At 42.9% G+C, this 12,523-nt stretch overlaps 1 protein-coding gene across 6 annotated transcripts; it reads right to left on the bottom strand.

Moving 5' to 3' along the window:
• Positions 1–5,222: 5,222 nt before the first annotated feature.
• Positions 5,223–9,626, bottom strand: HJV (hemojuvelin BMP co-receptor). 6 transcript variants are annotated; one of them, XM_019956644.2, is made up of 4 exons: positions 9,443–9,626; positions 7,963–8,167; positions 6,974–7,536; positions 5,223–6,488 (listed from the first exon to the last, which is right to left on the bottom strand). In XM_019956644.2, exons 2-4 carry the CDS (start codon positions 8,057–8,059, stop codon positions 5,865–5,867), a joined length of 1,284 nt encoding a protein of 427 aa, XP_019812203.1. In that variant the 5' UTR covers positions 8,060–8,167; positions 9,443–9,626; the 3' UTR covers positions 5,223–5,864. The 6 variants fall into 6 exon arrangements, with proteins under 6 accessions (XP_019812203.1, XP_019812202.1, XP_019812204.1 ...); XM_019956643.2 differs by having other exon boundaries at positions 7,963–8,149; XM_019956645.2 differs by lacking the exon at positions 7,963–8,167 and having other exon boundaries at positions 9,443–9,625.
• Positions 9,627–12,523: the final 2,897 nt, after the last annotated feature.

Genomic DNA, 12,523 nt, shown 5'->3' with positions numbered 1-12,523 from the left:
AGGCTTATGGAGTCTTCCCAGACCAGGGATGGAACTTGTGTCCCCTGCATTGGCGGGTGGATTCTTATCTGCTATACCACCAGGGAAGTCCACAAAACCCTTGATATTCAAAAGATTGGTTCTTTTGGAACCAGTAGCAAAGAATCATTCCACAGTAACCCTGCAGTAGAGGCAGAATCCAATTATATTTCTTGATTTCTCTTTCACTTTCTCAAAGCCCACCCTCCAAGCACACACAGATTATATCTCAGGAAACACATGTGACTTATTTCTTCCTAATAACTATTAGGAGGATGATGAATAATTTGGTTTGGGAGTAGGCAGAAAAACTGAGGAAGGCCTATTATTTTCTAATGTTCTGTCTTCCTTCCTTTCCTTAGTGCTGCTGCAGTTTCTTGGCACTGATTTGGAGAACCTGCAATTACTGGACCATGGAAATTATCTCTGCTTCCTTGAGAAGAAATGTGGGAAGGAACTTGCCATGAAGTATACAAGATAAGGTGAAGTGGGTAGGAAGGGGGTTGGGTGGGTTTGAAAAATGATGGAGGTGTCCACAAGTATAAGAAGTTAAGGGGAAATACTCAGGACTGGCCAAGGTAGAAATGCAGTCTCTTTTTTAAAATCAAAATAATGTAATATAACTTAGTCAAAAATCCCATAATTTTAATTCTTACACAAAAAAGCAGCAGTTCTCAGTTCACTCTAATTATTTTTCTTTCAATTATTTCAACTTTTTCATCTGGTATTTACTTCATATTTCTTTTTTATGAATTAATTAATTAATAATTGATTTTTTTATTTTGGTTGTGCTGGATCTTCGTTGCTGCAGGGCTTTCTCTAGCTGCATTGCACCGACTTCTTGGTGCAGTGGCTTCTCTTGTTGAGGAGCACAGGCTCTAGGTGCACAGGTTTCAGTAGTTGGGGTGCACAGGCTTAGTTGTTGCTTGGCATGTGGGATCTTCCCAGACCAGAGGTCGAACCAGTGTCCGCTGCATTGCAAGGCAGATTCTTAACCACTGGACCACTAGGGAAGCCTCTCATATTTCTAAACTATATATTTCTTCTTTTATTTCTTAATTTATAAATAATTGACATGAATTTTAGCAAACTCTGGGAGAGAGTGAAGGACAGGGAAGCTTGGCGTGCTGCAGTCCACGGGGTCAGTCGCTCAGTCATGTCCAACTCTTTGCGACCCTTGGTCTGTAGCCCCCAGGCTCCTCTGTCCATAGGATTCTCCAGGCAAGAATACTGGAATGCATAACCATTCCCTTCTCCAGGGGATCTTACCCACCCAGGGAGAGAACCCGAATCTCCTGCGTTGCATGCACATTCTTTACCATCTGAGTCACCAGGGCAGCCCAATATTAGACATATCATACTCTCTTTTTGCTACAGTATTTGAAATTTTAAGTGTCTTACACCATACTCCCTATCCCTACCTTCCCATTCCTCCTACCTCATCCTCCTGATAGAGTTATATCACAATTTTGGCCAAATCAGTAGTCAATATTTACATTATTATCACTATTGCTGTTGTTTAGTCACTAAGTGTCCAATTCTTTGTGACCCCACAGACTGTAGCACGCCAGGCTTCCCTATCCTTCACTATCTCCCAGAGTTTGCTTAAATTCATGTCCATTGAGTCGGTGATGTTATCTAACTATTTCATCCTCTGCTGCCCTCTTCTCCTTTTGCCTTCAATCTTTCCCAGCATCAAGATCTTTTCCAGTGAGTTGGCTCTTTGCATCAGGTGGCTGAAGTATTAGGGCTTCACCATCAGTCCTTGCAATAAATATTCAGGGTGGATTTTCTTTAGGATTTACTGGCTTGGTCTCCTTGCAGTCCAAGGGACTCCCAAGAGTCTTCCCCGGCACCACAATTCAATTATGACTATATTAATTATATATTATCACTATAAATAACATCAATTGTGGAGTCAAGTAGTATATTTTGATTGTTTCATGTCTTGAACAACCCTTTGTTTGTTATGAACCCATAATTACTTAAGCAATTTATTTAGTTTGTTATGCATCTACCTTTAGTTTATTTTTTTTATTTATTTTTAATTGGAGGGTAATTGCTTTATAGTGTTGTGTTGGTTTCTGCCGACAGCAACGTGAATCAGCCGTAAGTATATACATATGTCCACTCCCTCTTGAACCTACCTCCCTTAAGTTTATTTCTGAAATGCCAATTCTTTCAAATACTTATTAACATTTTCTCTCATTTAGTCAACATATTAGACAATCTAAGAAATTAATTTTCTTTCTCCTGAAGACTTGCTCCATCCCCACTGGGTAATTCTTTTTAGTCATCAGCGCCATCTGCTGACTGTTAGTGGAGTGGAAAGACAAAAATGAAGCACCAGGTTGTTTTTAAACCAGAAAATGTCCTTTCCATGATCTCTGACCTTGAGAATCTGGAGGAGGGAATATGGTCCTTATGATAGAAGAGAGAGTATAAAATACTTAAATATTCTTTCCTTCTTTTTTTTTTGATGTGAACCATTTTTATTTTTTACTTATTTATTTTTTTATGTGAACCATTTTTAAAGTCTCTATTGGATTTGTTACAATATTGCTTCTGTTTTATGTTTTGTTGTTACAGTATTGCTTCTGTTTTATAGTGTTTTGGCCCCAAGGGATATAGAATCTTTGTTCCCAGATCAGGGATCAAACCCACACCCCCTGCACTGGAAGGCGGAAGTCGTAACCACTGGACCAGCAGGGAAGTCCCTAAATGCTCTCTTTCTTTGCCTTGTCATCCTCTTCTTTCCTGTGTTTTCCTAGAAGGAAATTCTGTTATAATCTTCCTTTTCATACAATGGTCTTTCCTTTGACTGACCCACCAAAGGAAGAGGGAAAGGTCGGCTACCTATTTATTTTACTTACACGTTTATTAGATGTACTAATGTTTGATAAACTGCACATATTTGAAGTGTATAGTTTCATGATTTTTGAAATCATTGCCACAATCAAGATAACGAACATTCTACTCCAATTTCCTCCTGTGTCTTTGTAAACCATCCCTCTCTCCCTCCCCTGACCATCCACAGGCAACCACTGATCTTTTTTCTGTCAGTATATATTGGTTTACACTTTTTATAATTTTATACAAATGAAAACATACAGTATGTACTCTTTTTTGTTGTTGTTTGGCTTCTTTCGCTTACATTCTTATTTTGAGATTCATAATATTATTGTGTGTATCAGTAGTTTATTTCACTTTATTGCTGAGTGGTATTGTATACAAGTCTTTATCCTTTCTCTTGGATAAATACTTAGAGGTGGACTATTTAGAGTGTATGGTAAGTATATGCTTAACTTGTGAAGAAACTGCCAAAAATTTTACAAAGTAGTAGTACTAATTTACATTCTCACCAATAGCATGTCAGAGCTTCACAATTTGCCAACACTTGATATGATCAGTCTTTTTAATTTGAACCATTCCAGTGGTTATGTAGCGTTTTCTCCTTGTTTTTCAAATTCAATTTGCATTTCCATGATGAGTAATGATGTTGAGCATCTTTTCATGTGCTTATTTTAAACTACTCACTTTTAAATACTCCATTGATAATAGAGTTAACCCTGAGTTTGGGCAAATGAAGCAAATGACAGGGGCCATAAAAGAATCTCACCCCCCAATTGGCTGTGAAATTCTTCTTAACCTACTTGAAATTCCCACAAGGGAATTTTGAGGGATGAAGTTATGTACTCTTTTGAGTTAACCAATATAAGGAGCAGTTTCTCAAAAAGATATTTTGCATTAAAATGCCTAAGTTATCTGTAAGTGAAAACAGCAATGGATACGTTTCCTCTAATTTTCTTCCATTAAAACAGATTGTTTTCTGGATTAGCTAAGTGTCTTAGTTGCATTCGACTCTATGCAACCCCATGGACTGTAACCCACCAGGCGCTCTGTCCATGGAATTCTCCAGGCAAGAATACTGGAGTGGGTTGCCATTTCCTCCTCCAGGGCATCTTCCCAACTCAGGGATTGAACCCTTATCTTACAGGCAGATTCTTTACCATCTGAGCCACCAGGGAAGCAGGTCATCTTTAAAAGCAAAGAGACTGTGCTTTTGGGAATGGCAGAGTGGCTGCGGTCTTTAGAGAAGATAGTGAGTCAGGAATAGAAGATAAAGAATTGCAAAAGAAATTTAAAATAGCAGACCAAAAGGACGCTCTGTCTGGTAAGCACTGGCTGGTGTGTATGTGTGTCCTGGGAGTTAGGTTAGATGGGTGAAACTGAGAGAAGAGGGAGGAGTAGAGCACTGTTACTTTAGAACATCCAGGGCTAGCACAGCTTCTATTTTCTTTTCTTCTCCAAATTAGATTCCTTCTCTTTGGGGCTTCCCCCTACTTTCCAGCTCTCCCTTTTGGGTTTCATATGACAAAAGAAGAAAATAGTTTTTGTGATGGCAGCCACTGCCTGCAGCTCCCTTTCCCTGCCTCGTCCACAACTAAAATCTTCAATGGCTGTTTCCTTGACAGGACAGTATAGTGTTGAGATTAAGTTAAGTCTCCGAAGCCAAATTCTCTGGGCTCAGTTTCTAGCTCTACCATTTGTAAGCTGCGTTAGCGTGGAAAAATTGCTTAGTCTTCCTGTACCTCATTTGCCTTATATAACAATAGAGATAAGAAAGTTACCTTCCTTAGAGAGTTGTGAGTATTAGATGAATTAATAATTTTAAGTTGTTTAGAAAATGGCCTGGCAGGTTTTAAGCTCTCAATAACTGTTAGCTGTTAATTGAATTTAAACTCCTTGGCCCCACTTTCAAGGCACTTCATAATCTGGCATCTATCCATCTAGCCCTTACTTCTCGTCTACTTCATTTGAGTTTTGCTGGTTTAGTCACTGAATCGTGAATCTGTGAATGTCTAGATGGTTTCTCCTGCCTGGAAGATCCTTAATTCAAATCCAATCTTACCCAGTCTTCAAAGATCACTTCAGATCTCATCTACTCTATTACCTCTTATTATTTATTATTTCTTGATTCTTCTCAATCATCTTCCCATTTGAATTCATAGTATTATGGAATTTAGTGAATAATTACACACTCATCACTCCTTCATGTAAGTCAGTTTGTCTCCCTAATAGCCTGTAAACTTCCTGAAGGCAGAACAATATCTCCCGCTTTTGAGCCCTCTTTTGGTGGAGTGAACACATTGACTTTATGCCATCTTAAGCGTCTGTAAAGAGATTCAACATAGACAACAATGTGAAGACTCCATAGCTTTAATATCAGATTAGTTAGGATTGGGGATGATAGCTGCTTTCCTACCTGTGTCATTCTCCAAAGACAGAGAGTCCCTTCACCAAAAATCCAAACAACTCCCACTTCATTTATGAACCAAGAAAGCAGAACACGTCTTACCCACATTATACTTATCAAATAGATTCTTTTCCTCATCATTTCCTCATCTTTCTACCTTCCAAGAGAAAATATCATTCGATTTTGAGTTTTTGATGGGTAATGATCATGTCTTCCTCTTTTAGTTCTTATCTATTAAAAGTCTCAACCCTTAAGTTTTCTACTGATCCTCAGGACTCCATAACCTCTAAGCTTGTAGGGGTGATTTCAGGAGGAGATGGACTAGAACAATTTACTTCCTATTAACAAGACTGGGAAAATTAGTGAAGAGCCCCTACTGAAGTCTGGAATGCAAAACCTTGCCCAAAATCCTTATTCTGTGATCATTTCAACCCTAGACTGCAGCCTTCTCTCACTCTGGAAAAAATGTTATTGTTTCATGTGTTTCTTACCCTCATCGTTTCCCTTCAGTGTTTCTTATGTTCTCCCTTGCCAATCTCTATCCGCAAATCACTTCTAGACCCATCATGATTACTGAATGCTGGCCTGGTTACTGAATGCAAAGCCACAGAACAAAGAGCCCAGAAAGAAGTGGAGGTGGGAGGGTTGCTGAGGAAAGAGGAACCCCAGCATCTGAGGGGAAGAGGTGTAGTTTTTCCAAGTCTGGCAGGAAGGCTCGGGCATCCTCCAGAGCTGCCTGAGCTGCTACAGTAAAGTTAGGGTCACCGGAGATTAAAACATCAAAGACACAGGAATGAAAGTAAGCGTCTTCAACCGGCAGCCCTTCCTTGCACAGCTGTCTGGCAGTATCCATGGTTATAGTTCCCCGACGACTGCGCACTGAGCGTGAGAGTCGCTGACTTGGAGGGCATCCCCCAACACATAGCTGCAGGTCCTGCTCAGCTGAGAAGGCCCTGGCCACATCCTCTGCTACTCTGATGGAGAAGGAGAGCTGCCCAGCTGTCTGCCGAATGATTATAGTTGTGCCAATGTAGGCAGCTCGGATCTCCACATGGCTCCCAGGGTTAGCGGTTCGAATGGACAAACTTGAGCCCCCAGGTCGATCACCTCCATTGATAGAACCATCTTCAAAGGCTGCGGGAAGGTTGTCCACCTCAGCCTGGTAGACCTTCTGATCAATGCATTCCTGCATGTTCTTAAATATAATGGTGAGCTGTAAGGGCAAGAGGGAAAACAGTTTATTTGGGGCTCAGTGCAACCCTCCCCCCTTCCATCAACCAGGCCGCATTATTGTACATAGTCAGGGATCTAATCCCAGCAGAGATGCAAGGCCTATCACGGTCCTCACTCCTTGATCCTGTCTTTATGTTCCAATACTGTTTCATCCCTGCTCCATCCCTTTCCTCCCTGTTTGGGCTCAACCTCAACTGCTCCCATAGGAGAAGGAAAAGTTTCCTTTCTGTAACTCCTCAACCCAGGGCTTCTCAACTTTCCTCTCCCTGGCTCTTTTCTGCATTGGAGTGGAATTCCCAGGGAGGGAAAGTGATTTACAGGAGCAAGTGTTCGGTAGGAGGGAGTGATTCAAGATGTGGGAGTGGTTGAGGAGGAAAGGAAATAGAGCTGCACTGTGAAAACTAGTGAGGTTGGCATGGAAGTGGAACCCTGGGGTGACCGTGGAGGAGCAGTTGAGTCCCTGACCTTCCGGGTGGTGGTGGCGTTGGCCCCCAATGCCACGGGGGAGCTGGTGGCCTGGACAAAGAGGAAGTCATTATCCAGCAAGGGCCAAGCTCCTTGGACACGGCACGTGTGAAAGTGGTGATGGAAGGTGCGCACGTGAGGGTCCCCGAAGGAGGCGCAGTGCAAGAAGCCTGGGGGTTGTCGGTGCAGCCGGGAAAACCGGCCTTCATAATCACAGGGGTCCGGGGCTGGGGAGCCAGAGGCGCGGATCGGGCCTGCGCCTGGAAAGACGGGGCCCCGGGGTGGGGGAGGGGCCGTGGGGCCCTGGCGGGAGCAGTTGTGCTGAATCATCAGGTCTTCGATGCCGTGCACAGCAGAATGGAAGGCGAGGTCCCCGCGGCAGGTGCGGGCCGTGCGCCGAGTGCAGAGCGCGTAGGAGCGGAGGGCTCGGCAGAGGCCGCTGGAGCCCACCCCTCCACCCCGGCCTCCTCCTCGAAGGGATCCTGGTGAACCCCCACCTCTAAGGCTCAGAGTGGAAGATACATACTCAGCATTGCAGCGGAGGATCTTGCATTGAGAATAAGCTGAGGGCGGAAGGGAGAGAGGAGTGTGAGCTGGTCCCCCGATCCCCGCTCAACCTCAACCATAATTCTCCCAGGTCTCATGGAGGGATAGCAGCGGATCCTAAAACCCAACTGAGAGCCTCCCCCAATTCCCAGTCCCCAGCCGCCAGCCCCCAGCTTCCTAATCTTGTCCTCATTCAGTCTTGCTAAAGATGGGTAAGCCCTGCTAGATCCACAGCTCTTCTGCCTGTGGATCAAGGGCTTTCCCAGTGCCCTTCCCCAAGGTGAATAAATGGTGAATAAAATATACCTATCTGAGAGTGGGGCGAGTGACTGGGACCCCTAAGCACCCATCTCATCTCATTCACCCAAGCTCACATGCCCACCCCTACATAGCAGCCTAGATCCCCCCTAGATCCCCCAAAGCCTTACCTAACCCTTCCTTACCATGTCCACAGAGGAGCAGCAGGAGAGTGAGAATGCTTAGAGTTGGGGGACTGCCATGGGGGGACCAGGGACTAGGGGACTGGCCTGGATCCCCCATACCTATCCAGCCAGGTCCCCCCAGGTTCCGGTTCTTTCCAGCTGATGACCCTCCTACCTAGTGAATTTTGACCGGACGTCCTGTAAGGGACTGAAAAAAGAAATGTGGCTGGGCATGGGGAAGAGAAGAGTTGAAGATTGTTCAGAATGATGTGAAGAGAATCTGGGAAGATCAAGAAAAGAATGAGCTAACTGGAGTTTAGGGGAAATGGGGCTCCCTGAACTAAACACGAGGCTATTAAGCCTCTGTGCCCTGCTTTTGTGACCACTTTCAGGCCCCTTATGCAATACCTCTAGGTGGGGGTGGAAGAAAGGTTGAGTGGACTCGGGGGGCAGAGTCCACTGTATTGCCCCATTCTGAGCTACCAAACAGCAGAAATGTCAAAAAGAGGAATCATGTGGATAGATCAGATCTCAGTCATACCAGTGGGCTCCCTAACAGAATTAGGATCTGAAAGTACATCAGAGACTACCTTTTATTTGCCCTTCCCCATCATGAGGGGCCACCCTCCAGAGGTCATTCATTGATTTTCCTCCTTTGTGTCAGAATTTTCAGTAAGGAGGAGTAAGGGTGGGATACACATCCCATCTCTGGAATCAGTATTCAAATGAAAAGGGAACCAGTCTCTTTCATCTACTGTAGAGAGCTAAAATTATCCCTCTGTCTCATGGAACAATGGATGCAAACCAAGCATGCAAATCAATATTTGTTTGTTATGAGTCAACATTTCTTCTTCATGAGTCAACATTTCTTCAAATCTGACTGAAGAACCACCCTTTCCATTGATCTTACCTTTCCATCCATCTTAACTTTGCAAGTTTGGAAGTCAATCTTTTGATGAGGACAAGACTTGGGGAGGGGCTAACTCCCTCTTGCCAAACTACTCTCTCTGGAGTTAAGGATATGATTGAGGGAGAGTCATGCAGGAGGGAGAACACGATGATGGGACTAGAGTTGTAGGGAGAAATCATTTACAACAAGGAGTAAGCCTCACCCTTGGAAGCCCAATGTGAAGGGCCCTGATAAATAGGAACAAGATAGAGGGTATCAGTGACTAATCATCTGAAGCTAAATTTGGCCTTGGTGAGAAAACCACAGAATAGGAGGTGTAGGAAACTTGTACTAAAGAAGGAGACTTCATCAGAAGTCTTGAGGTAACAGGAGGAGAGAGCTAAGACTCCTAGAGGAGAGATGGAGATTTAAACTTCTAGTGGCCAGAGGCCAGAAAGCTTAAGACAGAAGGAGAAATGGAGACGGGGGCACCTTGGTATGGAAAAGATCCTAGATTTGCACCAGAGACATCCAAGTTTATGTCATAATTTTATGAGATTCTAATTTCAATTTAGAAGCTTTTTAAAGGAATTGCAATTAATTTTGACTTACTGTTTCCAGAGGTCAAACATTAGTCTGATATCCAATTCTCCAGCCATGACTGTCTACTGTATCAGTCAGCTCCAGCCAGGGGATCCCCCGTCTCTTTCTCCATGTCTCCCCTAGGTCCCCAGACAGGCTGCAGTCTCACTGAGGTCAGGGAACCAGAGAAGGTCTGGTGTGGGGGGAAGGGGGACTAGATGGCTGGCCGGAGTACTGGACAGCTGAGCGGGGGAGGGAGGTGGCTACTGAGTTGACTGTTTTAAAAATAGCTAAGTCCAAAATTCCAGGAGTGTTGATGGGGGTAGGGTGTTGGAGTGTTGGCGAGAGGGTGGGGAGGGTGGAGAGGGTAGGAGGATTAGAAAGAATATGGAGTATAGGGTGCCAAGTGGCAGAGAAGGGATAGAAATATGACCAGCAAATCAGTTATCCAGTTTGAGCTTACATGATTCTAGTCACTGCCTACTCCAAGCAGCTCTCCAGCACTGTCAATAATTTAAAAGCCCTCTGGCCTTTAAAAATTAGAGTGGACAATTGTATACCTTTAGCTCAGCACCCTCATCCCTGCCATATTGAATATTGCATTTAGTTTCTACAGAACATATTAGGAGATAGCTGACTTTAAATAAGGTCCATAGCAGAGGTAGTTCACAGCCCCTCCCCCATCTTTGTAGAGTATTTCAGAAGGACTTAAAAAGCCAGCTGTCTAGAGAAGAAATCTGAGCTCTGAGTGGTTTAGGATGAGTATTTGTTTCAGTCTACCAGCTCAGATCCTCTCAGCTGTCTATTCCCCAACTGCCTCCATTTTCATTACCTTATTTATATAGCAGCTCCTCTTTGCAGGTATACACACAAACACATAAGCTTCTGAGTTGCTGAGGGAGGAGGCTAGCAAAGTCAATGAGGGAAAGAAGGAATGGGGATACAATTTTTTGAAGGGGAGAGGAACTTGGAGAGATAAAGTGAGAGAAAAAGAGATTCAGAAAGATACTTTTGTGGAATAACATAATCTTATGACCTTTTAAGAGATTGCAACCAAGGAATTTAGCCACGTTGTATTTTTGCAGCCATAGGCATCGGGGATCATCATTTCTTGTACTTCCCAAGTGAAATTAACACAAGGACTGATTTCAAATAGTGTCACTAAAGCACAAGCACTAATTTGCTCTACATTTAATTCAGAATCCAGAAGTCCACAGAATACTCTTCTCTTTTTTATACATACAGATCTGAAAATTTTTTTCTCTTTACCACATAAAGCCATATCACAAGGGTTTTTATTACAGAAATGTAAAATGACTCCACCCAAACTATCCAAGTGATTTAAAAACAATAATTTGACTGTGACATCCCAAGTGGTATATACTTTTAAGGACAAAAAGAAGTGCAAAGATATTTTAAGTAGTCATATTATTGGTGGTAAAATTGGTATAGTTAAAAAAAAAAAGAAAAAAAAATTGGTATAGTTATTCTGAAAGTATTCTAGGTGCTGTTGTCGTTCAGTCGCTAAGTTGTGTCTTACTCTTTGTGACCGCACGGACTGCAGAATGCCAGGCTCCCCTGTCCTTCAGTATCTCCTGGAGTTTGCTCAACTTTGTGTCCGTTGAGTCGGTGTTGCTATCTAACCGTCTCATCCTCTGCTGCGTACTTCTTCTGCCTTCAGTCTTTTCCCAGCATCAGGGTCTTTTCCAACGAGTCAGCTCTTCACATCAGGTGGCCAAAGTATTGGAGCTTCAGCTTCAGTATCAGACCTTCCAATGAACATTCAGAGTTGATTTCCTTTAGGATGGACTGGTTTGATTTCCTTGCAGTCCAGGGGACTTTTAAGAGCCTTCTGCAGCACCACAATTCGAAAGTATCAATTCTTCACTGCTCAGCCTTCTTTATGGTCCAGTTCTCACATCTGTACATGAATACTAGAAATACCATAGCTTTGACTATAGAGACTTTCGTTGGCAAAATTATGTCTTTGCTTTTTAATACACTGTCTAGGTTTGTCATATCTTTCCTTCCAGGGACCAAGCATCTTTTAATTTCATGGCTGCAGTTACCGTCCACGGTGATTTTTAGAGCCCAAGAAAATAAAATCTGCCACTGCTTCCGCTTTTTCCCCTTCTATTCCACTATTTTCCACTATTTCCACTTTTTCCCCTTCTTTTTCCCCACTTTTTCACTTCCCATGATGTGATGGGACTGGATGCCATGATCTTAGTTTTTTGGATGCTGAGTTTTAAGCCAGCTTTTTCACTCTCCTCTTTCACCCTCATCAAGAGGCTCTTTAGTTCCTCTTTGCTTTCTGCCAGTGGTATCATCTCCATATGTGAGGTTGTTGATATTTCTCTGGGCAGTCTTGATTCCAGCTTGTGATTCATCCAAACCAGCATTTCGCATGATGTACTCTGCATAGAAGTTAAATATGCAGGGTGACATTACACAGCTTTGTTGTATTCTTTTCCCAGTTTTGAACCAGCCAGTTGTTTCATGTAAGATTCTAACTGTTGCTTCTAGAGCTGCATACAGATTTTTCAGGACACAGGTAAGGTGGTCAGGTATTTCCTTCCCTTTAAGAATTTCCCACAGTTTGTTGTGATCCACATAAAGACTTTCATGTAGTCAATGAAGCAGAAGATTTTCTGGAATTCCTTTGCTTTCTCTATTATCCACTGAATGCTGACAATCTGATATCTGGTTCCTCTGCCTTTTCTAAACTCAGCTTGTATATCTGAAAGTTCTCAATTCAAGTACTTCTGAAGCCTAGCTTGAAGGATTTTGAGCATAACCTTACTAGCATGCTAAATGAGTGCAATTGTCTGGTAGTTTGAACATTCTTTGGCACTGCCCTTCTTTGGGATTGGAATGAAAACTGACCTTTCCCAGTCCTGTGGCCACTGCTGAGTTTCTAAATTTGCTGACATATTGAGTACAGCACTTTAATAGCATCATCTTTTCAGATTTAAAATGGCTCAGCTGGAATTCCATCACCTCCACTGGCTATAACAAGAGAAATTAGAAAATATTTGTAATAGAATAAAAATGAAAAGAGAATTTGCAAGAATTTGTTGCACTCCCTTAGGCCCACTTGACTTCACACTC

The sequence above is a fragment of the Bos indicus genome, chromosome 3 (genome assembly GCF_029378745.1).
Source record: "Bos indicus isolate NIAB-ARS_2022 breed Sahiwal x Tharparkar chromosome 3, NIAB-ARS_B.indTharparkar_mat_pri_1.0, whole genome shotgun sequence".
NCBI lineage: Eukaryota > Metazoa > Chordata > Mammalia > Artiodactyla > Bovidae > Bos > Bos indicus.
This window is presented reverse-complemented; position numbering and strand designations above follow the sequence as displayed.

Coding starts and splice junctions, on each gene's coding strand:
- HJV (XM_019956644.2), bottom strand. CDS start 8,059: ATGGGGGATCCAGGCCAGTCCCCTAGTCCCTGGTCCCCCCATGGCAGT. Junction 7,537..7,962: donor GCTGCTCCTCTGTGGACATG/GTAAGGAAGGGT, acceptor TTCCGCCCTCAG/CTTATTCTCAATGCAAGATC. Junction 6,489..6,973: donor ACGCCACCACCACCCGGAAG/GTCAGGGACTCA, acceptor TTGCCCTTACAG/CTCACCATTATATTTAAGAA.